The sequence below is a fragment of the Epinephelus fuscoguttatus genome, linkage group LG15 (assembly GCF_011397635.1).
Source record: "Epinephelus fuscoguttatus linkage group LG15, E.fuscoguttatus.final_Chr_v1".
Taxonomy (NCBI): Eukaryota; Metazoa; Chordata; class Actinopteri; order Perciformes; family Serranidae; genus Epinephelus; species Epinephelus fuscoguttatus.
Window position 1 is genome coordinate 40405822 of NC_064766.1, and position 26177 is coordinate 40431998.

The 26177-nt window shown below is 41.6% G+C and overlaps 1 protein-coding gene across 1 annotated transcript in view; it reads right to left on the bottom strand.

The window, feature by feature from the left end:
* tmeff1a (transmembrane protein with EGF-like and two follistatin-like domains 1a) overlaps positions 1 to 26177 on the bottom strand; it is a 130602-nt gene that overhangs the window by 22833 nt on the left and 81592 nt on the right. Inside the window, exons 4-6 of the mRNA XM_049598542.1 lie at positions 21815 to 21844; positions 10568 to 10664; positions 9878 to 10026 (exon numbers count right to left, since the gene is read on the bottom strand). Coding sequence (XP_049454499.1) covers positions 9878 to 10026; positions 10568 to 10664; positions 21815 to 21844 — 276 coding nt within the window. The remainder of the gene's footprint in view (positions 1 to 9877; positions 10027 to 10567; positions 10665 to 21814; positions 21845 to 26177) is intronic.

Sequence of the window (26177 nt, forward strand, 5' to 3'; positions counted from 1 at the left end):
AAGAACGTAGGACTCTATAACCTGACACAGTGGCCACCTTAACAGAGAAAAATATTGTGAAGTCTGAACCCTGCATTAAGCACAGTGGTGCTGCTAGCATGGCTAAACCATACAGATCGTGCTAACAACCCATCGGCTTATAAAGAATGTGTGGGTAATGGATTATAAAACTGGCAAAACTTAAAACTGCCATGAAAGAAAGAAAATGTAGAAGAAAAAGCTTGGAACTTCACAGTTTTATCTTCCATAAACAATAAAAACTTGATGTGTTTGCTGCAAAACAGTTCAGATCAAATCCTTTGATTTTGGCTTGTGGTGTTTGGTAAATGTTGGCCCGGCGCCCCGAGGAGACAGCAGATCAGAGGAGAGGGCAGGTGCTCTTCACTTCAGGGTGCACCCACATACCCAACCCACCCACCCATCACATCCATGAGCCAATCAGACGCTTGGTCACCGGCCACCTTCAAGCCATAACCACTGACAAGAAATCCATAAATCCTGCCGGGTTACTGTCTCCTGCCAACACCCGCAGAGACAGAGCTGAGAGTGTGTCTCCACTAAGACGACACATTGTGATTCAAGGTGAGTCTATCAACATAAATCAGATCTTAGAAGATACTCGGAGAATGTACTGAGACTGGGAGAGCTCAGGGTGTTGGCACAGACTCTGAAAAACATCAGACAGCAAACTGTGACTGCAAATGAGGTTTGTATCTCACACCCCGCTCCTCTGAGAGACCAAAAATTATTCAGTGATAGATCAGAAGAAAAAAACGTGACGTATCTCAAGTCTGTGTTTTTAACTTTCTCGTGAAAAGCTGCTGTTGATACCAAGGATAAAATGTGGAATTGAATGGGTAAGAGTGTCTGCATCACTGAATACCAAGAGGAAGATTATCAGTGTTTTAAGCTACGGTGATGTCACCCATTGTTTTGTGGATTCCCGTTTTTTGGTGGCAGAAGTGACTGCATGTAAACGGGCGACATAGTATATAAAAATGCATCCCCTGTGCAGCTGTCATGATGGGGTAAATTAGCTACAGAGGATAAAAACATTTTTGTATCAGGCTGTAAACATGTTTATTTCTGCTGTAAAGTTAGGTGTTTTAACATAGGGGTCAGTGGGGATTAATCGGCTTCTGGAGCCTGCCTCAAGTGGCCATTAGAGGAACAGCAATTCTGGGTACTTCTTTATTAGCTTCAGTTTCAGACTGCTTGGTTTTAACGCAAAACAGATCTGCAACAAACTGCAAACTATTAACCTGTGGGTTTTTGTTGGCCATGTCCTGAAATGTTGAACTTGTAGAGGTTTGCAGAGTGGACAAACTTTGTGCTCATTTTCAAGACTTTACCGTAGTTTTTGGCAGGGCTGTAAACACAGGAGACATGAGACGGAAAATCACGGGAAACACAGGAACGCACTAGTTAATGTGTGATCATTTGTGTCTAATAAAGACATTGCTGTCCGTTCCATGTATGAGTGCGCATTTGACCAAACAGCAACATCTGCGGCTGAAAAATGAGGCCAACGCCAACATTCCAAAAACTGCAGTTCCTCTAATGGCCTCTTGGAGCTGACTCCAGAAGCTATTCAATTCTCATAGACCCCCATGTTAAAATCAGGGCCCCTGGAATGTTGCTCACCCTTGCAGTCAATTTGTCCTGGTGGCCATGTGCGGTATTGCAGCTAAAAAATTCCCCCATACGCCACTATTACAAAAGAAATGTCTGTAAAACTGTTGACAGAACACCTCGGACTGCGAACAAGGTCAATCCTGAGTCTTTCCTCGTCATCACAATATAAAGTCCGTGAAATGAGCAGGAACCCCCGGTGGATTCAACAGGAGAAACATTAGTGTGCATATTCAGTAGGCCCCACACCACGGAGTAAACTACATGTGCCAAGTGAGCAGCTTCTTTGGAATGAATATGCACCGTAACTCACCCATTTAAATGTACTAAGACTTTAAGTTATGCTTATCTAAGGGCGGGGACACTTTGAGTGACAGGCTTACTGCCAAGTGTTAACACAGTCCGTGAGTCAGATCCACCTCTCGCTCCTCCACAGCGCCAGCCTCTCTTTTAAATATGTTCACCTCTGGCTCCAAAATGTGCCCAAAATACCAAACTCAAGGCTTCAACTCAGGAGTCCACAGACCAATGGGTGACATAATAATGGCTACATTCATTATATTTATACATTCTATGCTCTCGATGCAGGCAAAGTGCTTTGTCCATTGAGTGAACATCCTCTGGCTAACAAGAGAATCAGTGAATGTATCAGACAATTAAGTATTTTTAAGACATTTTCAAGATCAATTTTAACCAAATTTAAGACTGATTTGTGGACAAAAGGATCAGTGGTAGGTTAAAGAATTGTAACATCAAAAATGTGAAAACTGACACAGAGGAGCCTGACTCATCTTGACAAAAACATACTAAAAGTTGATGAATGAAATTATTAGACAGTTTCAGGCTGTCAGTGAGCATCTGTTGCCCTACTCAGTGCGGTGTGTCCTGCCCTGTTGCCCTCGTCGGCCCCAGTTGGCTTTTTCTCGGCCAGCTCAACTTGTTAAATGGGCGTTATGGAGCCTGTTTGTGAAAAAAAAAATCACTCTGTCAGTTGAGCTCAGCGAACATGAAGAGAAACGAAAGTGAGGAAAGTAATCAAAGAATTAAGGCAAGAGGGAGTGAGACCAAAACAGACCTATTATATAAGGTTACATTATTTTTTCTTTAGCCACTGAGCTTTTCAGCAGAAACATTTTCTGATGGTTTGTGTTAGTGTTCACCGGCACACAGTAAATATGCTCTTCTTTCAACGATGGATTGTGTTGTTAATGTGCTAACTGGCTAACTAGCATCAAGACAGTCTTTTGTTTTTTTCTCTTTTAATGCCAAATCAGATTAACACTGTCTGCTGGTGTGGAGAGTTATTTCCTCTCATGAAGGTGCAGAATATACGTGCTGGTCTGCCGTAGGCTGAAGTCTCTGCGGTGTGCTCATATGCGACATTTTGGCCAAGACATGGTGACTTAAGGCGGTGCAACAGGGGGCCTGTGTGGCTGCTAGTTCTCTGAAGTTGGTTTGGTGTATTTGGGCCTTAAAGGATAACTTTGGTATTTTTCAACCTGGGCCCTATTTCCCCATGTGTATGTGTGCGTATGATTCATAGATACAACTCGTTCTAAAATTGGTTCAGTACTGAGGGAGGCGGATGCAGCCGGCAGCCGTGAGGTAGATATGGGGGCAAATGCGTCCCGTATAAGTTTGCGCATTAAAAGTGCTTTTTTTCGCCACTGACTGGTTCAGATCGCCAGTGCTATCTCTGTAAATAGCATACTAAGCGTTTCCCTTACCTCTGGGCTGTGTGACGTCATCTCGCGAGAGCTTTGCTCCACTGTGTCTGTAGCTCTCTCTACTCGTGGGACAGCCGTCTTCTTGAGGAAGAGGTGTTTCGGGATTGGATGTCTTCTCTTCTTCGGCTGGCAGTAGTCATCTTGGGAGAAGTGAGCACTGCAGACCTGATGGTCTGCAAGGCGCAGTGTCTGGACAGAGTGTTAGCATCCATTTGTAGCACAGCTAGCCACAACTTCAGCATCTCGCCGTCCGACAAAGGCAGCCTATGAAAGCTGTACAGGGTGTTGCAGTAAAAATCTCAGCTGTACTCTGGCAACAAGGAAAGCTCTCTCGAGATGACGTCACACACAGCCCACAGGAAGTGAAGGGTAAGGGAAACGCTTAGTATGCTATTTACAGAGATAGCACTGGTGATCTGAACCGGTCAGTGGCGAAAAAAAGCACTTTTAATGCGCAAACTTATACGGGACGCATTTGCCCCCATATCTACCGTTTTAGCTTGTTTCGCAGCTGCTGGCTGCATCCGCCTCCCTCAGTACTGAACCAATGAGTTGTACCTATGAATCATACGCACACATACACATGGGGAAATAGGGCCCAGGTTGAAAAATACCGAAGTTATCCTTTAAGGCCTGCAGACACCCTGTGAGTGCTACAGTGGAGGCCATATGAATGAGAACGTTTTGTAATAACATTAGTTATTAATCACTCTTAACGGTTTCTTAATAGACGTGTCGTGGTAAGGATGTCATAACGACTGAAACATTGCATCAGTGAATGCTGCTGTAATACTTTTCTTCTTGACTTGTTTTTAAAAACAGGACTTTTACTTGTTGAAATGTATTTCTAAACAGTGGCACTGCTACTTTTACTGAAGTCAAAGATCTGAGTACTTCCACCACCACTACTGAGGTTTCCCTCAAAGTTGTAGGTTTTTCTTTCCGGCCTGAAAGATTTGTGGCGTCATGGGGCGTCGGTGGCTTAGTGGTAGAGCAGGCACCCCATGTACAAGGCTGTTGCCGCAGCGGCCTGGGTTCGACTCCAGCCTGTGGCCCTTTGCTGCATGTCTCTCCCTCTCTCTCTCCCCCCCTTCACACTTAACTGTCCTATCAATTAAAGGCAAAAAATGCCCATAAAAATATCTTTAAAAAAAAAAAAAAATATATTTGTGGCGTCACTATAGAACTACAAATATAAGAAGCAGCAGTCAGTGCTGACCAAATAATAATTCCTCCACGTCGGATTAAAACAGGATGTGTAACAAGGTGTGGATTAATGCCTTGTGGAATCACAGCTCAGCTCACACGGAAACAAACTGCATGCTTGGTTTGTGGGTTAATTGAAAACATTGGTGATTAGACGCATTAATTTGTCTGACACGGTTTCAATAATGAGGCTGATTTATGGCAGAGATGAAACGGTCACAGTTGTGCAGTCAGCAGTGTTCAGCGAGAGTGAAACAACATCAATCCTGCATTTTACTACATCAGCAACTTAATGTGGAATAACGATCTCCGTCTGCAGCACTTAAATAATGTTGGAGGTGGAGGAATTAAACAGCAGCAGTGAGGAGAAAATATGTGATTCAGAGAGAATTATCTGCTAAGATTTAAACTCAATAATATATAAATATGAGAAACAGACTTTTGACTGAGGTGTAGCAAGTCTTTAAGTATTGAAAATGTCATTTCTCAGAGAGAAGTTGAAGTTTTTTTTGCTGTTGGATGAAAATCTTCTAGTTTTGGGGAAACTTTGTGATTTAAGATCAGCGAAAGAAAAAAGAACACTAGGAAATAAATGAAAAAGAAGAACGAGAGAGGCAGATATAAAGAGAGAGAAATCAGGAAAAGATGAATGACAGATGTAAGAAAGTATAGGGAAAAAAGAAACTAGGAAAGAATGAGGAAAGACAAAAAATGGAAGACAAAGTAGGAAAAAATATTGAAAGCATGAAAAAGGAAGACCTGGGAGGAAAGTTAGAACAACGAAATAAAGAAAGAATTATAAGATAAAAGGATTGAAGGACAGAAGGTGACAGAGAAAGAGAAAAATAGGACGGAAGAAAGGACACAAGGAAAGACAGAAAAGAAGGAAGGCAAAACAAGAAATGCAAAAGAAGAAGAGGACAGGCTAAAAAGAGGTAAGAAGAAAGAAAGACAAAGAAAGACAAGCAGAGCGAAAAGAGGAAAATTAAAAAGGAAGACAATAAATAGATAAAAAGGACAGAATAAAGTAAGAGACATTTACGTAAAAAGACAGAAAAGGAAGAAGAGGAAAGAACATGGGGAGAAGGAAAGAAAGAGAGAAGTATAAACTGAAGGACAGGAATTAGTATGAGGGAGGAGAGAAGGACAGACTAAAGGAAAGAAGGAAGAAAATAACACTAAAGACATAAGGAGAGAAAGAGCAGAAGAAACAACACAAAGGTGGCGCTATAGAGCTGCAACAAAGTCCCTTCTTTACGCCTCCTCTGCATTTTTACACAGAATCAAACGATGGCGGCATCGTGTCGCTCCAGTGTGTGATTTAAGACAGTGTGTCAGTAACAACATGTCACTGACAATCATTTACTGTCCCTGTTATATGGCGGCTGATTTCGTCCTCTGCTCGGAGGGTAAGGACCTCCTGGACCACACTGCTTTCACTGTTTGTGGACATTTTGGACCGCTGCTCTTCTTTGAGTTAGCTGCTAACTGCTAACAGCTGCTCTTTAATCTCCCGCGGTGGGTCGCACACATAACACGTCCCATGGTCCCGCCCTGCCAGCTAACCCTTTCATACAGACATCACTTCTGCACTGTCCCTACCTCCGCTGCCAGCTTAACTTTGAGACAACAACTGTCTGTCCACTCTGTGATTGTTCCTTTTATACAGCAACATAACGATGCAATGTTCCTGCTTTGAAGAGGCAGTGTAAAAGGGGCTGACATAAGGAAAGGGTGAAAAAAGGAGGAAGGAAACACAGAAGGAAAAGAGAAAAACATTGAAAACAAAAAATATAAGAGAGGACAATGGGGAAAAGGACAAAAAGAGTAGAGAGAATAAAAATAAGTTAAAAAAAGAAGAAAAGAAATTAGCAAAGGGGAGAAAAATGAAGAAAGGAAATAGCAAAAGAGTTATAAAGGAAAAAGAAGGAAAGAAGAAACAAAGGAAAGAAGAGAGGAAAAAGAAGAAGGTAGACATTAAAATTTAAATTAAGAAACAAGAAAAAAGAAAGAAAAGAAAGGAAGAAAGGGAAATAGGAAATAGTTACAGAGAGAAAGAACGGAAGGAAACAAAGAGGAAAGGAAAAACAGGAGGATGGAAAAGATTAAATTAGAAAAAAAGAAGAATCAGAAGAAAAGAAATTGGGGAAAAGGACAGAAGAAAAAAGTAGAGAGAATTAAAAATAAATGAAAGAAAGGACAAATGAGGAAAGAGAGAAAATTATAGGCATATAATAAATAAATAAAAATTTAAGGAAAGAAACAAGTAGAGGAAAATAAGAAACAACTTATGGGAAGGAAGAAAGAAGGAAGGAAAAAGGACTAAAAGAGAGAGGGAATGACCAAAGAAAAGTAGGAAAGAAAGAAATAAGGAAAGAATTAAGGAGAACAAGAAGCAAAGAAGGAAAGAAGAAACGACATAAGGAAGGAAAGAAGAGAGGAGAAAACGAAGGAGGTACATATTAAAATCAAAAGGAAGAGAAAGAAGAAATAAAAAAGGAAGAAAAGAAAGGAGGAAGAACACGTGACAGTGAAGTGGAAGAGTGAAGGAAAGAAAAATAAACAGCCTAAAGGAATGATAGAAAAATAGGGATGGTGTGATGTGAACAAAGAATGACAGAAGGTAAAAACTCTAAAGTCTGTCAGATAAATGTTGAGCAGTGAAAGTTTTATATTTCTCTCTGAAACGTAGTGAAGGAAGTACAAAGTCTGTAAATCTGTAAATAAAAGACTCAAACCTGCGAACTGGTTTCATTTTTACTGAAAAAGAATCAGAGAAAGTCTCGTCTTTCATCTGCGGATCAGCGAGACAGTGAACCTCTCAGAGTCTCTCAGGGTCCATAAAATGCTTTTCATTTACGGGGCGGTTTATTGGTGCGGAATGGGCCTCTTTCATAATGCACCGAGGTTATGGCGGCCATTTTCTGAAGCTCAACAAGCCTGGATGATGGGACTTTCCAATTTGGATTCAATAAAACAGTGACGGAGGCATCAGCGGGCAGATTTATCTGTCTGAACGCAAACTGAGGAGGCTCTCAGACACACTCCAGCCGGGGTCGAAGGTCGACTCTGTGAGTGCGTTAGAGCTGCAGGCTAAATCCACAGGAATCAAACTGTTCACAGAATAACACGAAAGTGCCAGAGAATGTGTTTACTGTCAGTAACAGCTTCATTTAGCTGTGAACATGTCAAGTTTACTGTGGCTTAAGTTTATGTGGGAAAATACTGCTTGAAGAAAAGATGGTAAAGTGAGAAGAAAGGCAGAAAAATAACTCAGATCAAGTTTTTTTTTTAAGATTATTTTTTTGGGGGATTTTTGCCTTTAATATACAGGACAGTGTGAAATGGGGAGACAGAGAGAGTGGGGGGGGACGACATGCAGCAAAGGGTTGCAAGCCAGAGTCGAACTCGCGACCACTGCAGCGAGGCATCACCTCTATACATGGGACGCCGGCACTATCCACTAAGCTACCGATGCCCCTCAAATCAAGTTTTTATGTGACAGTGAACGCCTCATTTTGCAGCCTGTTCAGCACCTAACACACAAGTTCCCATCATCACATGACCTGCTGCAGAGAGCCTCCCTGCTCACACAACACCTGATTTTCTTCATGAATATTCTTAAATTCAAGTCTCCTCAGAGGCTGAACAGTATTGTTGGCATCAGAGCTTCACACGGCGCTTCCTGCCGGCCGCCACGAAGCCGCACGTGGCGCAATAAATCCTCTGCCTCCACCCAATCGCTCATGCACGTCAGTAAACAGCGTGATCGCGGAGTGAAGAGACGCACCGCCATGTTGGAGATCAGACACCAACAATTTAAGGTCTGGTGATATTTTATATTTCTGTGAAGTCAACAAATCCCACATGCAAATCCAAACTAACAATGAATCTTGTATCAAGTATCTGCAGCCTGGTGTATCTTCTTCCTCTGTGCCACACAGCTCCATTACTGTTAAAAACACATCAGTGATTCACACTGTGTCACTGGGTGACATGTTCCTTCATCACCATGAACACACACACTGTGGTTTATTTTGACTCAATCCCACACACACTGTCCTGCTGACACAAATACTCACTAGAGCACCAAATGTGGATTAATCCACTGCTGAAAATAGTCTCCAACAAATGCACTATTTCCTCCTTCCTATTTGTTCAGCCCAATCACCAGAATAAATGTTGGTACTGTGGGGGTGAGATTAGGTTTAGTCACAAAAACTATTTGGTTATGGTTAGGAAACGCTCATGTTTGGCTTAAAAAACACAACTTTTCATTGCATTATCTTTGCTAAAAACACAGCACTGTCTTGATAAAAAACAACCTCTTCTTATGACATCATCGCTGCTGGAAATGCAACGATGTCAGTAAAAAATGACCTCTTTTCATGGCAATATCTTGACTGGACACGCAGTTTTGTCTTGATAAAAGATAATTTCTGTTTGTGGCACTATCCCAGCTAGAAATGCAGTGATGTCTTGGTAAAAAAACAACCACTTTTTATGACATCATTGCTGCTGGACACGCAGTGATGTCTTGGTAAAAACAATCACTTTTCTGGCATTATCTTTGCTAAAAATGCAGCGATGTCGAGGCAAAAAGAATCATTTTTTTGTTGCACTATCCGGGCTGGAAACACAGCGATGACTCACTGAAAAAACAACCATCTTTGTTGTTTGTTGTCTGAAACAGTGGTGTGCGGCTTGGCAGGCATCTTGGTGAGGTGTCACACCATCTACCATCCCCTCCACCTCTAGTTTGGAGACCAATATGCTATCTGTGTCTTGCTTGTCTGGCTCCAGTGTGTTGGTTAAGCAGCTGAAGTGAACAAAATAACAGACATCCCTCCAGAATAACTCACTGTACACTGCAGTACAGGAATGATGCAGTTCTAAATAAAAAATTCTCCACATGGGTCATACATCATTTAAGTATATCCTACTAGAAGCATTACTTATAAATACAGCTGCACTATATATCTTGTACTTACCTGCATTGCCTGCTATGCTCATACTGCTCATATTGAATGTACTGCACAGTATCTGAGCATATTCATTCACAGACAACCTGCGTTCACTCATTTCAACATGTGCAGAAATCTGAAGCTTATCAGGCCTGCTGTGGGGTCAGCTGGCAAAGAGGTGTCAGTTTTCTATATATCAAAGCCTTATTCTGTGACTTAGGGAGATAAGAGAAGCTTTAACACAAAATGTCACCCCAAACAGCTTTAACCTGCACACACACGTCATCACAGTCATCATGATGAGTGTAGAGAAGCTGCTATCCCATACTGCACAAGGCTCAGACTTACCGGGGCACCTGCCCAGATGTTTGACATCAATCTGCTCCTGCTTCATACATGACGCCTCTCGGACCAGACAGGGGTTGTTGTAGGAGTTCCCGTCAGTGGCACACACCGGGTTTTCATTGTGTCCGCTGCAGTCGATGTTACATATGCACCTGGAGAAGAAGGAGACGTGTGTCAGGAGTGTTTCTCTCAGGAAAATGAATGTTTCTGTCTGCAGTCTGGAGCCTGAGCATGTTTCTGCCACGGCAGCTCTCATCAGCACTAAATCATTAGCTGAAGCACATTTTAGAGACTTCTAAATGAAGACACAGCTCATTAATTTACCACAGACAGCGTAGAAAGATAAAGCTCATAATTTTGAAGTCCTTTTTCAGAGGCGTAGGATTCATATTTTCAAATTAATTCACACAGTCACTCACAGACAGTGAAATAATCTTCATCTTCCCAAACATCTCATCATCAGAGTCTATTTTCAACAACAAAGAGTGATCACAACTTCTGGAAGTGCAGTTTTCATCTGGAAGAAAACTTCCCTAAAGTCCTTCATAACATCTGACATTCACTTGTGCAAATAAATTAAACATTTTATATTTTTGTTCATACAAGAAAGTTTCAGTCAAAGGTTGGTTAGTTGATCTCTGAAACAGACCTGCACACACAGACAATATCCTGCCCTCAAAGTCCAACACTCACCAGACATCCTCTGAGTCTTCATCACATTCGGCGCCATATTTACATGTGCTGCACTTGGTGAACTTCTTCCCGACGTCAGAGCCTGAACCTTCATCATCTGTAACAAATCACATCAACAAAGAATAAGAAACACTATTTGTAATTACAGCATCGTCAGTCATTTTGTGATGAAAGAAATAAGTTTAATGTGCTTCTTAAACCTCAATGATGCAGAACCATTAACTCTAATACCCTTATTTACTACTTCAGGGGTTTATTCTCAGTTGGAAACTGTGGACTGCCCCTGGCGAAGGAGTCAAATATCTTGGGGTCTTGTTCTCAAGTGAGGGTAAAACGGAGCGTGAGTTGGACAGGCGGTTTGGCGCAGCGTCTGCAGTGATGCGGGCACTGCATGGGACTGTCGCTGTAAAGGTGGAGCTGAGCCGGAAGGCAAAACTCTTGATTCACTGGTCCATCTACATCCGCTCCTTCACCTTTGTTCATGAGCTCTGGGTAGTGACCGAAAGAAAGAGACTGTGGAAACAAGCGGCCAACGTGAGTTTCCGCAGTAGGGTGTCTGGGCTCAGCCTTAGAGATAGGAGGAGCTTAGATATCCAGAGGGAGCTCGGAGTAGAGCCGCTGCTCCTTCGTGTCGAGTGGGGTCAGTTGAGGTGGTTCGGGTATCTGATTAAGATGCCTCCAGGGCACGTCCAATTAGAGGTGCTCCGGACATGTCCAACAGGTAGGAGGCCCCGGGGCAGACCCACAACACGCTGGAGAGTTTATGTATCTCATCTGGTCTGGGAACGCCTCGGGGTCCCCCAGGAGGAGCTGGAAAGCGTTGCTGAGGAGAGGGACGTCTGGGGAGCTTTGTTAAGCGTGCTGCCCCCCCAGCCCGGCCCTTGATAAGTGGATAAATATGGATGGGTGGATAAATCTTCATTCACTGATTAAACATCAAGAAAATGAATCCAGGCTGTGACTTTGTTCTGTTGTTCCTGACAATGCTTCACTTCCTTTCACAAATACACAAAACAAAAAGTGAAACTATTATATTTAATTGGGGAAAATGTATAAATAATTATAACCCAGTGACATTCACAATACACTGTAACTGAAACAAACTTGAAATAAATGGTATCATTATTCAGCTGTGACACTTTGCACCTGGCTCATCTATAACGACTCCCTCCTCCTCTAACATTTAAAAGAGCTCTTTTTAATTTAACCTGTGTGTCTTGGCCACGCTGTTTCTGCTTTACCAACTGTGGAACTTTGTATATTCATATTTTTCATCCTTGAAGAACATAATCAGCTTTCATTATTATTATTTTCACTCTTCTTTCCAGAACAGCGACTTGATTTCATTTCCAAAACAACCTCCGGCTCAGATCAGCTTCTGTTCTGGTGAGCGCTGTCGAACCGTTAACTCTGATGACACCGTTTCTACCATCAACACACGTCACGGCTCACACACTTTCCTATCAGACACAGCTGAGTGTGTGAAGAGACTCCTGGAGCTTATCGGCCAAATGGAAACACAGCCACACATTATCATCTTAGGATATTATTATTATTATTATCATCATTACAGGGGATGCGTTTAATGCCATCTCGCATGACGGCGTTCATTCTGCAGCAGAGAGCGAGTTTGGAGCGGACGAGACGGTAACAGCCGGAACATCAAATATCAAAGAGCTGCAGGGATTATTCATGGCTGCCTTTCATCAGGGGAGCCATTTTCATGATTCATCAAGTGTAATTTTGTCATGTAATAGAGGAAAAAGCTCAGCACTATCAAGAGGAATGAAATTAATCCACAGCAAATGACAGGAAATGTAACCACCATCCTGAAAGCTGTAAAACTTTTACCTGAAGTCATTAAAACCCTGTGTGCAGACTCAAAGTCGACATAAAAAGGGTAGCTGGGTGACATCACTCAAGTCCAATAATAAAAGTTATGATATCTTTTTAAAAGGTAAATATAATAAAACATACATAATCCATCCAGACACATTTTCACTTACAGTAAGTCAGTAAAACATAAGCAATGTAGCAGTCACAGTCGATAATGCTTCAAATGTGGATGTTGCTGTGAAAAGGCTACACAAGACACGGATGCTTCACACACACATTTAACCCAGCAGCACAGAAGATCTAAACGATCAGCACGGGTGTCACTAACTCAGCATCTGACCAACTGTCAGAGATATGATGATGAGTAATGGCCGAAAAAGTGTTTGTATAGAACATTATGATGTCACAGTGAGGTTGACCTTTGACCTTTGGGATATAAAATGTCATCATTTCATCATTTAATCCTGTTAGACACTTACGTGAAATTTTGTCATAATTAGAATATGAATTCCTGAATCATGACCAAAAACATGTTTTCTGAGGTCACAGTGACCTTTAACCTTCCACCACCAAATTCTAATCACTTCATCATTGAGTCAAAGTGGGTGTTTGTGCCAAATTGGACTAAATTCCCTCAAGGCATTTTTAGATATCACATTCACAGAATCAAGACAGACACAAGGCCACTGCGACCTTGATCTTTGACCACCATAATATAATCAGTTAAGTGCTGAGTCCAAGTGGGTGTTTGTGCCATATTTAAAGAAATTCCCCTGTTCACGAAAATGAGGTGGAGGCAAGGTCACAGCGACCTTGACCTTTGACTACCAAAATCTAATCACTTCACCCTCGAAGATCCTGTGGGGGGTGCTCCAGGAGTATGGGGTTGGTGGCCCCTTGCTAAGGGCCATCCAGTCCCTGTACAGAAGGAGTGCGAGTCTGGTTAGCGTGGCCGGCAGTAAGTCGGACCTGTTCCCGGTGAGAGTTGGACTCCGCCAGGGCTGCCCTTTGTCACCGGTTCTGTTCATATCTTTCATGGACAGAATTTCTAGGCGCAGCCGAGTGGTGGAGGGAGACGGGAGGATCTCGTCCCTGGGCGGCTGGGAAGAGAATCAGCACCTCCAAGTCTGAGGCCATGGTCCTCAGCCGGAAAAGGGTGGATTGCCCACTCCAGGTCGGGGGGGAGGTCCTTCCTCAAGTGGAGGAGTTTAAGTATCTCGGGATCTTGTTCACGAGTGGGGGTAGGATGGAGCGGGAGATTGACAGGCAGATTGGGGCGGCGTCAGCAGTGATGCGGGCGCTTAACCGGTCTGTTGTGGTGAAGAAAGCAAAGCTCTTGATTTACCGGTTGATCTACGTTCCAACCCTCACCTATGGTCACGAGCTCTGGGTAGTGACCGAAAGAACGAGATCGTGAGTACAGGCCGAAATGAGTTTCCTCCGCAGAGGGACTCGGAGTAGAGCTGCTGCTCCTCCACATCGAGAGGAGCCAGTTGAGGTGGTTCGGGCATCTGGTAAGGATGCCTTCCGGACGCCTCCCTTGGGAGGTGTTTCTGGCATGTCCAACTGGGAGGAGACCTCGGGGCTGCCCCAGGACACTCTGGAGGGATTACATCGCCCGAATGGCCTGGGAACGCCTCGGGGTTCCCTCGGAAGAGCTGACAGAAGTGGCTGGGGAGAGGACTGTCTGGGCTTCTTTGCTGAGGATGCTGCCCCCGCGACACGGACCCGGATAAGCGGAGGACGACGAGTACGAGTATGAGTGTTCTTGAGATATCATGTTCACAAGGATGGGACAGACAGACAGACAACCTGAAAACATAACGTCTCCAGCTACGGCTATTGATGGTGTAGAGGCATAAAAACACTTCATATCCAGTCAACACAACAGAAGTTCTCCAGGCCTCTAGGGGGCAGCGCATTCTCACACACATACACATACACACACAAGACACAACAAGGAGCTGTTTGGGGTTCAGTGTCTTGCAGTCCACTCTACCTGCCGAGCTACAGCTGCCCCCGCTGATGTTTCGTTATGATAAACCTAATTTATACCACACTTTTCATGCACACAATGTTTTTCATTTTTCCAAATTATCAAAGCAAAAAGAGCAGATAATTAATTCAAATAACAGCTTAAATACCACAACACGTTTCTTAAAAAGAGAGGCTGTCATGTATGAGTGTTCGTATTATTGTGTCCACCTCCTTTAAACACACAGAGCTGCATTAGAAATATGAACAGAGGGGTTCCACTCTGGTACAGACTCCCTCACACTCATTTTAAGAAAGATGCGACTCTAAGAGCGACAGCATGATTAAAATGACTTGAGAGGGTGGATGCGGAAGAGTGTGTGTGTGTGTGTGTGTGTGTGAGAGCCTGCTGGCTGACAGATTGGCCTGCTGTGTGTGGATGTATTGAACATGGAGAGCTCAGTCGGGGCTCTGAGGCTGCCGATCGATCGACGAGGATCTGCAGCAGAGAGGCTCTTTGTTTCTGTTCAACTCTGCTGACAGCAGGATGCTGCTGCTGCTGCTGCACACACACACACACACACTAGACAACATCACCCTGTCATGGTCTCCATCTACAACATGTAAACCTCGTCATCAGGCTCAGTTTTGGAAAACAAACATGGCCTCGTTAGTCAGGAGCAAGAGGCCGTGCTGATGGTAGGTTGAAGGTGTCGGAGGGAAGAACACAGATTTTTCACAGAGGACAGAATGACTGATTTAAGGTGGAAAAAAAAGTAAAATAACCACTATAGAATGACACCAGCATTAAGCGGTATGTAATGAGGATGCTTTGCTTTGACAGTTTTACCACAAAACGTCCCGTCAGTCTGGTCCCTCTTTTCTATCACAGTACAGCTCTGCTTTGATGACACATCACTGGCAGTTTATTCAGATTTTCTGATTGGCCAGGTCCTCTAATACGACTTTGTGTTCATTTGTTGCCTTCCATCAGTGGTGTGAAATTCATCTTTAAAGTCTTGAGTAGGGACAGGTATTGCTAAGATTTTAATGACACTACTTCTTTTACCGAAACTGCTTATCAATCCGGTACTTTAAGTTCTCTCATTGGTTCTTTTGGGGTTATTTAAGAGAAAAAAATGAAACAAAATAGGAACAGAATTAACGTTCGGCTAAAGTGTTGTTTGGATTTTTAATTTCAGTCACAACTTGCCTCAGAGGCTTTACAGCATATGACATCCCTCTGTCCTTGGACCATCACAGCGGATAAGGATGCCCCCTCAACCTAAGAAACCTGAATGAATTACAGTTATAGCCTATAACACACTCGAGGTGGATGGGGTACAGGGAGATGAACCACGAGCTAGGCGGTCGAAAACAGTATGTTCCTCTGTCTGTGTGTGAATCGCTTTCACTAGATGTTTCAAAAGATTGCTCGTGTTTCTGCCCTCACATGCACAGGAGTTTTTGAACAACAGTGTCGGCCTCTTGTGAAGTACGACCAAATTTAGGGGTGTTTTGAGAGCTCTCCTCTGGATTGAATTGCAAAAATGCATCAGTGACGAATGTTTTAATCTTACTGCAAATCAGAAACTGAGATGGTGAGATAAAAACTACAAAATAATGTTTATGTAACCTAAAAGAACAAGAAATAAATCACCTGAATTTCTCCAATACTGGCAGCAGGACCGTCACGTCAGAACTTATCAATACTACAGTCTTTAATAATTTGGGAACCCACTGGTAGTCTTGAGGAACCTTTTAGCAACAATAATGCTGAAATAAGGGATGGACCATTTGTGAAATTCTGAGCTGATTCCAATATTTAAAATAACAATGTGGCCAACAGTCCATACAGATTTTGTTGTTGTTGTTATTGTTGTTGTTATTATTTATTCCCACTTTTGTGCCAGGGAAAGCAAGAAATCTTTATACTCAAAAATAACTTAACTGTTTTAAACTCAGTCCTTTATTACACTGCCCTTGAATGAGCACAAATTCGATTAGACACATTAATGAACGTTTAAAACAAACATCTTTAATGTGAAAATCATAAAAAATAAACTGCTTCGAAACCTTTTTTTGCTATTAATAATATGTCATGATTCGCAACACATCCTCACTCCGACCTCGTCACATATTAACGTTTGGTCATGGACTTTCTACGTCCACATATGATTTAAGAACTATGTTGGTGCAACACCGCAAATTAATGGTTTTTTTTCTTCTTTTGCCAACACACGCACGTGTTTGGGTTTGAGCAGCATGCATGTGGTCGGGTTTGGGAGAAAAGAACACGGTTTGGCTTTATAATCATACGGAAAGCGAATAACAGCCTCCCGGGTGAAAGTCGGTGGTTGTTGGAGCCATCCACCACCCCTCCTGCCCGCCCTACTCAGACTCACGTTATTGTCCCGCCACGTTTCCCCCTGACGTTGCCAAGCGCCATTAAACAATAAGAACGACCAGCCGCATATCATGCCAAAGTGAAATGATGGATTTATTTGTGTCTGACGCTGGCAGTCACTGGTATTCGAGGGAGCCCTGGTTGTAATTCTCTCTAATATCTCTAATAATATATTGCTCTAAAAAGGTTGACAGATTTCTTGCCAAAAACTACATCTTACAAGATTATAATTTACCTTTGCCAAATATTACTTTTTAGTGAATAGAGCTTGAATGCCTCAAAATGTAACTTGACGCAACTTCCATCAGTGGTTAGTTTCAGCCAGCGGCTGCTAACAGCTGCTAATCTGGAGCTCTGATTTTCAGCCTGTGCAAAAGTGATGAGACACAACAGACAAACACTGGACACCGCCACCAGTGAATGCCATCCTATTTGCCGATAGCCGTTGGTGGCAAGGAGAACATATGCCGATATCAATGTGCTGCTGATAAATCGGTGCATCCCTGGCAGAAATCTCATGGAACAAGACATTTTACACAAAACTGTGCTGGTGCTGTCTCCTAAACCTCCATGAAAAGTCAGATAATTGGACGATTCTGACTGAGGTGCAGCCCTACAGTAGTTGGTGCATTTAAAAGTGTCCTCTGAAGTTTTCTTGAAATAAATTGCTAATGATGCAACTTCCCAGTGCAGAAGCCTGAGAAATGGAGATCCATCATTTCGCCCTCCAAACAATCGAGCAGTCATGTCGAGGTTGGTTATTTTTATTTATTCCGGCATCTGTCCATGAACTGTTGTTCTCCATCTTGTCCTCCGGAGTGCTCTGCAAGTAACAGCATGAATTCTGTTCAGCACTTCTGTCAGACTGGATTTGACATCGTCATTGTGTGTCATGCTGCGAGTGACGCAAAGACACTGAGATACCCGATTTGAGGGGCCAAACGTCCAGACTGGCACACGTCTGTTGAATGTAGTTTGGATCCAATCTGCAAAAATCTAATTTCATGTGTGTTTTTTTTTTTGCTGTCCACAATTTCTACAGTCAATCTGGATACAATCTGGACATGCTAAGAAACAGATCTGGGATTGCAATCTGAACAAGGCGTGAGAGTCTATAATGCTTTGTGAGACTGAACCTAAGCACAGTTCAGGATGAGAATTTTCTTGCATAAAGCCGAATGTCGAACAGTTAATGTTTGAATCTTTGTGGCAGCATCTCTGCGCTCTTATCCTGAATAAAAATAACTTTAAGTGCAGCAGAAAACCTTCCACCACTGATCATTTTCCATTTAAACTCTCACACTGTGAATCCTGTCTCCCTCTGACATCATCACTGTGTGACTTCTTCATGACTTCACCCTCTGCTGGGAAAAAGCTGTTTGCTTTAATCCAAAGCTACAAACCAGCAGCACACGACCATGTTGATGATGATGATGATGATGATGGTGATGATGAGTGTTCAAAGCTCAGACTAAAAGAAGAACATTCTTTAGACAGATCAGCTTCAGAAAACAAATCAATCAGAAGCAGGTTTTTATTCTGCTGTGAGATGTCATCAGTTACTGTGAGGCACCGCGGCTCAACATGGAGACGACTCAACACAGCTCACATTATGGAGGCAGGAAAAGGTTAACGAGATGTCAACTGAAAAGGTTAAAGGATCAGAACAGAAGCCGAGCACAGCTACACACCAGCATCACCCAAACGTTTCTCTGTAAGTAAAGACTCCACGTTTTAAATGTCTGCTCAACTCAGTCAAACTAAAAAATATTTAACACGTCTGAAAATGAAGCCAGACAGATTTTGGAAACCTCAGGAACTCTCTTTGATTTAAAATAAAGTTCTGTGGGTTTAACAATCTCTGTTTGTTACAGTTTGCTATGATGGAATCCTTAAAATTAAAAATGGATAATAAAACTTGGTCCACATGATGGTGTATACCAGGTGATGCTAGAAACGTATCCATTAGTTGAGATCTGGCACTACCGTTTCTCCTGGGGAGCTATTCCGCACAGGCTACGTAGCAAACAGACCACCAGGAATGCTGCTCAGCCTTGCTCCCATTTTGTCCCAGTGGCCACTCGCAGTACTGCAGCAAAAAAATACCAGCTGAACTGCAAACAAGGTCAATTAGGTCAAGCTCTTTCTATTGCGATTTTTTTATCCATGGAAGTTTTCAACCCCTTCTCACTTTGAAGTCGTCAAAAACATGTGTTTGATCAGATTTCTGGCATCAGACAGCGACAAAAAAGCTGTTCTTTTATCTCTGCATGATATGCGGCCAGTCGCTGGTACTGTTCATTGGTGTCCAGCGGCGTCAGGGAGAAACGCAACAGGAAAACAACAAAAGTTACGACAGTGGGAGTAGGGTAGGCGGGAGTGTTGGTGGATGGATCCAACAACCACTGACTTTCACCCAGGAGGCCGATGTTCAGTTCCTATAAGATTGTAAAGCCAAACCCTGTTCTCTTTTCCTAAACCCAACCACATGCCTGTGTTGGCCTGTGTCAGTCAGTGTTGTACCTACATAGTGCTTTAATCTTGAAAACGACTGTATGCAAACTGTACATTTCATGTGAAAACTGAAGCGTATTTTGAAATCAGACGATGGATGTAACACACGTTGACACAGCGTCCCAGAACGTCAACAAGCAACGCACCCAGGTCCACCCAAGTCCATGACCAAACGTCGATATGTGAGAATGTGTTTAGGTTTTATATTTGTGAAACTTTCCTCAAACCAAGAAAACCGACTGAAAGTCTGTGACGTCATCACAATGTAAAGTCTATGATCTGAGCAGGAGGTTGCAGGCGGAGGCAGCAGGAGGAACACTACTGCGCATATTCAGTGGGCCTCATACAGCATTAGTAAACCTGGAAGCTATAAAGCAACTCTTTAGAATGAACAGAAGCCATCCTGGGGTCCAGTATCCAGATATAATTACACATCTATAGTAGCAAATCAGGGCTAGATTTCCCGGGATCCTGGGAATCCAGCTGCCTCTAAAGCCACCATCATTTGGGCCAGCATGGAGGATGAGATTGAAGTTGTAAATATAGAAACCTGTAATACTTAAAATGATTGTTCTCCGGAAACTTAAAGTCCCCATTTTGAAAGAATTTTAGTTTTAATGTTTTGAGTCTTTTGTTGTGAACTCGTGTTGTCTCATGTGAGGCAGCTGTTTTTTTGTTTGCATGGAGGATAAGCTAAGCTAAGCTAAGCTAAGCTAAGCTAAGATAGGATAAGATGAGACTTTATTGTCCATTCTCTCTGAAATGTCTTTCATCCACATGCCCTGAACAATCAACAGAATGAAATTCACACACATAAAACCCAGAAAAAAAATAATCAAATGTGATAAAATACAGTATAGTTATTAAATAATTATTTATTATTAATATATTATGGTTAAACCATTACCTAATGAAATTTTCATAACAATTAGTTTATTGTGATACATATCGTTACAGTAATTTTACGTATATCGGCTTCTGGCTGTATCACATTTCCCTAAAACTTACTGTTGCTGTATTAAAAAGATGCACCAGAGGTGTAGATTTGGGTGTGGACGGTAGAAGACTAAAGAAGTATGAAGGGCTAATTTAAAGAATTCAGACATCGCAGAATTTAATGCTCCACTGTGTCAGATTTAAGGGGATTTAGTGGCATCTAGTGGTGAGGATTGCAGGTTGCAACTAGTTGAAACTTCTCCTGGTTAGAATTCCTTCAGGTTTCATTGTTCAGGAGGTTTTTACTGTGAGCTGAATTATCCACAAACATCTCTTCCTCTCCAAAACTCATGGACCGGGATATCTAAAACAGTAAAAACACTTAATAAAGCAAAAATTCTGTGTTTTCATGATGGTCTCGTTGTGGAGGGGCTGCTAACTACGATGGCTAATGTGAAAACAGTAATGTTTCCAGTGTTTGGTTTGTCCATTCTGGGTTACAACAGAAACATGGCGGTGCAGCATGGCTATCTCCGTAGACGAGGACCTGCTTCCTATGTAGATATATGCGACTCTTTCTAAGGTAACAAATAGAGAATGATTTACATTTTCAGTTGATTACACACTAAAGAAAACATAATTATTATATATTATTACATTTCTGCCAATACATCCCCCTACATCCTGCACATTGGACCTTTAAAACATCCTTGCTGGATATAAATAACATTAGTAAGGTGTGCAGTATGCACAGTTTTTCATTGTATGATATGATACAAATGAATGAAATATATGATGGTGAAAAAAATAAATATTATCAAAAATGTTGTAACAAATTTGCTGGTTGCAAACAGCAGATTTTTAAGGAAATAAAAATCACAAAATATCTATATCGTAGTATCAGATGAGAGACGCAGCTTCAAACCTGTTAAAGGTTTTCTTTCTCTCAGAGGAAACAGTTTACAGGTGATTTCATTTAGCTGACAGGTGTGTTCATGTTATGAAAGTAAAAGACAAATAGAGTGGAGAGCTTCAGTCAGGTTCAATAATTTATCTCTGTGGCTCGACCAGCGCATCGCCTGCAGGGGTATCACCAGCTCGCCGACTCAGCTGAAGCCCCCTGCACATGCAGATGGTGGAGACACCATCTCTCTGGAGGGCCCCTCCAATTAAAACCCCCCAGCAGCCATACCGAACAACAAACACTGTGGTCGGCGCTCACAGATGGTCACAAAATGTCTCTGTTGCCAGATTTGGCAGCGGCAATGCTTTCAGCTCCACTCCTGCGAGACGGAAAATATCAATCCATTCATCAGGGAGGAGTTAATGCAGAGACTGAAAACCTCCACACAATCTTTATTAGAGGAGTTAATATTCAACGAGGGAGGGGGTAGAGATACAAAGAGACACACAGAGGAAGAATAAAAGATCCTCAAACGCTACATTGAGGCTGCAGCTGTGATTAGTTTCCTCACAATACAAGCAGTTAGTGTGTGTGGACGGCAGATAAAGATTCAGCTGTAATTGAAATCTTTAAATAAATCTTTAAATAGCCCAAAGAGAGAAAGAAAAAAACTCACCGTCTCCGTCTCCTGAACCAGAACCAGGATCTGTAAAGACACAAGAGACACAACTGTCAGTTTTCTCTGTATGATATAGAACATACAGTTTCCCAAAATTAATTCCTGGCATTCAGACCCTCATGTCAAGAGAATAGACTTGGTAAATGGACTTGCACTTGTCTAGTGCCTTTCTAGTCTTCCGACCTCTCATAGCGCTTTTGCACTACAGCTTACCCACTGGTGGCTGAGGCTACCACACAAGGTGCCACCTGCTACTCAGTTTTAGACATTCACAGCTGCCCCAGAGACAGGAAATACTATTCAGCAGTTACCTGACTTCATAACATCTGAAACAATCTTCAGTTGTAGTATCTGTTTGTAAGATCCTGGACTCATTGTCCAAATACGTTTCTACTGCACAGCTCACTTGTGGTGTGCCACAGGGTGCAAATTTAGATCATCTGTTGTTTTTAGTTTACATGCTTGTCCTTGTGGAAAACATGAGGTAAATGTAATGTTTGATTGTTTGTTTTTTCATGCTGACGACACTCAACTGTATGTGGTGACTTTGAGCTTATAAAAAGAAAATAAAGTATATATAAAAAATACAGGCGCACTTATTTGTCATGTATGTAAAGTTGTCTGATATGTAGTTCTGCAGGTGGACTGTTGATGTCGTCTGCAGCGTCTTTAGATTTGTTTTCACACTTTTGTTTCACTTTTCATCTGAACTGTGTGTTGAGCACATAGCTGGAGTCAGGAATGCAGTTAGCATAGCTTAGCATAAAGACTGGAAACAGTGAGGAAACCTTTTTAAATAACCTTTACGAAATAACTTAAACAGTTTCTGTTTAAGTGATTGTGGATGAATCATTGTGTTGCATTTAAGTATAAAAGAAAGACAGATTTCACCTCAGTATCCTGACATGACTGCATGTCTTCACCTCAGGTTTAGATGTGCTGCTAATCGTAGCTGGCCATAGCAAATAAATAGTGCAGAACATATAATAAAGCAGTAATTTCTTTACTTTATGGCGAAACACCCCAGGTGAAAACACAGTTGCTGTTTTTTTAACGCATGGATCAGTTTTGAGATTTTGCGCTACTTTGCTTCAATAACATGTTTTTTTTCCAGACTAGCGGAAATAAAATGGCCACAATGCAAATTTAAGATTATTCATGTATAGATTTCTGATCTGGAGATGTATGCAAAAAATGCAGATTTAATCAGATAATGCCTCATTTGTATTTAAACATGGAATTTTTGAAAAATTCAAAACAATTTATTTTAGAAAATAATTGTCTCGAGGGTAAGTAATCAACTTAGGAAGCGTAAGGGTGATATCTGGTTTTTTTACCCTTGCGTCTTATTTTTGGTCTAAAATGGATGGAATTTTACGAGTCCTAAAGTGATCTCAAAATGATTTTTTCTCACATTGTGAGCCAAAAATCCCAATTTTAGTATCACTGACAAGCATGAAACTTTCCAGATTCCTGTCTATATTCTGAAAGTTATTACAAAGAGGCTTGTTTATATATTATTCATAGCCTGATTTATAAAACATTTTGTTCCTAAAAACATGGCAAAAATTGATCTTTTTATGACTGTTGGGTGATAAAATCATCGGGGTGATAAAAAGAGACATCCAAAATCCTCTCTGTAAAAACCTTTTGACTCTAATATGATAACAAAATGAAGCAAATATTTTGAAGTAAGCTTTATCCAATGTTCAGATTTCTGTTCTGGAAATTAGCTAATTAGCACGTATTTAATCAAATAATGCTTTATTTGCATATTTAAACAAAAAATAATAATTCTGAAATCTTTTTATTTGAAAAGTATTGTTTTAAAATAAAAAGTTGACTACTGCAAGTTATCAACTGAAGAAGTTTCATGGTGATATCTGTCAGTTAAAACCTTAACCTGGGGTGTCTTCCCTCAACTGCTCCACAACCAAATAAAAAATAAGCTCCATGGGGAAAAAGGGAAATGTCCATTAGTGAGAGTAAGGCTGCCGTTTATTTCTGCAGAATTTACTCTGGTTTTTACTTTGTCTGGAGGCTTTTCCTATAAGCCCAGAGTTTTCTCTTTTTGTTGAATCTTACAGAGCAGAAGGTTTGCGGTTTTAGGGGGAGTTTAACTGAACAGCAGGGTATTTATCCACCCAGTCCCTTCAGGACAGGTTGCCAGATTCTTTCAGTGAGCTCAGGTTTTTGGTTTTGTTTTCTTTGCAGACATGATGATACTGAACCTGACAACCTCACTGTGACAACGAGACACAAGGAAGCTGCACTGGTTCCTGCGTGCAACTCACTCTAAAACTAAAACATCTTCTAATCTCACCCACTGAGAGAAAGAAAGAAAATCTTTAACAGCTCCTCTAAAGTTAACATCCTCTAAACAGTGCAGATACTATCAGTCTGTCGTAAATAAAAAATAAAGAATTAAACCGATTAGATCCATTCTGTTAAATAGATAAGTGATACATGTATAATAATGTAACTATAGACATGAATAAAACTCAGTCATGTATTGCAGCAGGTCTAAATGAACGTCCTGCAGCTCTGCAGCTCCATCAGGAAATGGACTCTGACAGTATAAATCTTGGCGCAGCAACCTTGAATTAAGAAATGGACGTCGTGTTTGGAGTTTCTGGCACGCCGCTGCTGCATTAAGAAATGGACACCGGCTGCTTTGTTCAATTAAATTTCACCTTTAGCTGCTGCACTTCTTTACAAAGTCATGATGAGATTGTTTTTCATGGAAAAGGAGGCAGAAATGGTCGGAGAGCGAGCGGAGATATTAATGATTCTGTCAGCGTGTTATTGACTAAACGTTAAGAGTTTGGTTTCAAACTGCAGGTGGAACTCTGCTTTTACCTCTTAAAAAGAGAGAAACCTCTTCCTGGGTGTGGATAATGTTCATTTACTAATGAGAAAATCGTTTGAGTTTAATTTTTAAGTGAAAAGATTGAAACTCTTCGTCTTTATCCTTAAACACCTCTGAAACGAGCAGGTGGGACACGCTGACGAGGGAAATGAACAGTTTGTTACTCTAAGTAATGAGGCGCTGCATGAAGCATACTAATTATTTAACATGGCGGACGTCTGGATTTGTTTTTTGTCTGTGATTTGTTGACACATATTTTCAACATCTAATCAGAATTTAATAACATTAGAATCTAATGACTGTCGTTGTGTGACGAAAATGTTACATTATAAAGTCATACTGATCCACACAACAGCACAGAAACAGACCTGAGAGGTCACAGACAGGATACAAACATGTAGAAGAAATATGTAAATAAATAAATCAAAGTGTGTATAAAAGTGTGAGGGAAGGAACCTATAAAATAAATACCAGGCAGCTGAAAATGAAGGAAAGTAGGGAAGAGGGAAGAATGGTGTATGTAGGAAAGAAGGTGTGTAACTGGGAAGGAAGGAAGGATGGAAAAGAGGAAGGTAATAGACATGTAGGCTGGAAGATCCATGTATGTCAATGGAAGAATGGTAGGTAGAGAAGTTGGAAAGTAGAAGGTAGAAAGGAATGAAAGTAGACAAGTAAACATGAGGTAGAAAGGTAGGTATCAAGAATTAAGTGTAGGTGTAGCTAGGGAAGGTAAGGAGGAAGGAAGGAATGAAGTGAGTAGGTAGGTATAAATGAAAAAAAGGGATGTGGCAGTAGAGAGGTTGGAAGGTAGGAAGGAGGGTAGGGAGATAGGAGGTTTTTGGGGGGACTAAGGACTGTTATATATAGAATGGTAAGACGGAAGGAAGGGAAGAAGGAAAGAGACAAGGAAGAGCGGTAAGTTGATATGTTGTAAGAAATGAAGGTAGGAAGGTATCAAGAAATGTGGAAGGCAGATGTTAAGGTAAGTCACAAGGTAAAAAGGTAGGTATCAAGGCAGGAGTGTGGGTGTAGCTAGGAAAGAGAGGAGAAAGGAAGGGGAAAAGGAGGATAGTAGATATATTGGTTGGAAGATAGATGTATGTTAAGGCTCTAAGTACAGGTGGAAAGGTAGAAAGAAGAAAGGAAACGGGGTATAGTGGGTAAGTACACTGAACAAAAATATAAACACACCACTTTTGTTTTTGCTCCCATTTTTCATGAGCTGAACTCAAAGATCTTATGCATTTTCTATCCACACTAAAGACCATTTCCTCACAAATATTGTTCACAAATCTGTCTAAATCTGTGTTAGTGAGCACTTCTCCTTTGCCGAGATAATCCATCCCACCTCACAGGTGTGGCATATCAAGATGCTGATTAGACAGCATGATTATTGCACAGGTGTGCCTTAGGCTGGCCACAATAAAAGGCCACTCTGAAATGTGCAGTTTTATCACACAGCACAATGCCACAGATGTCGCAAGTTTTGAG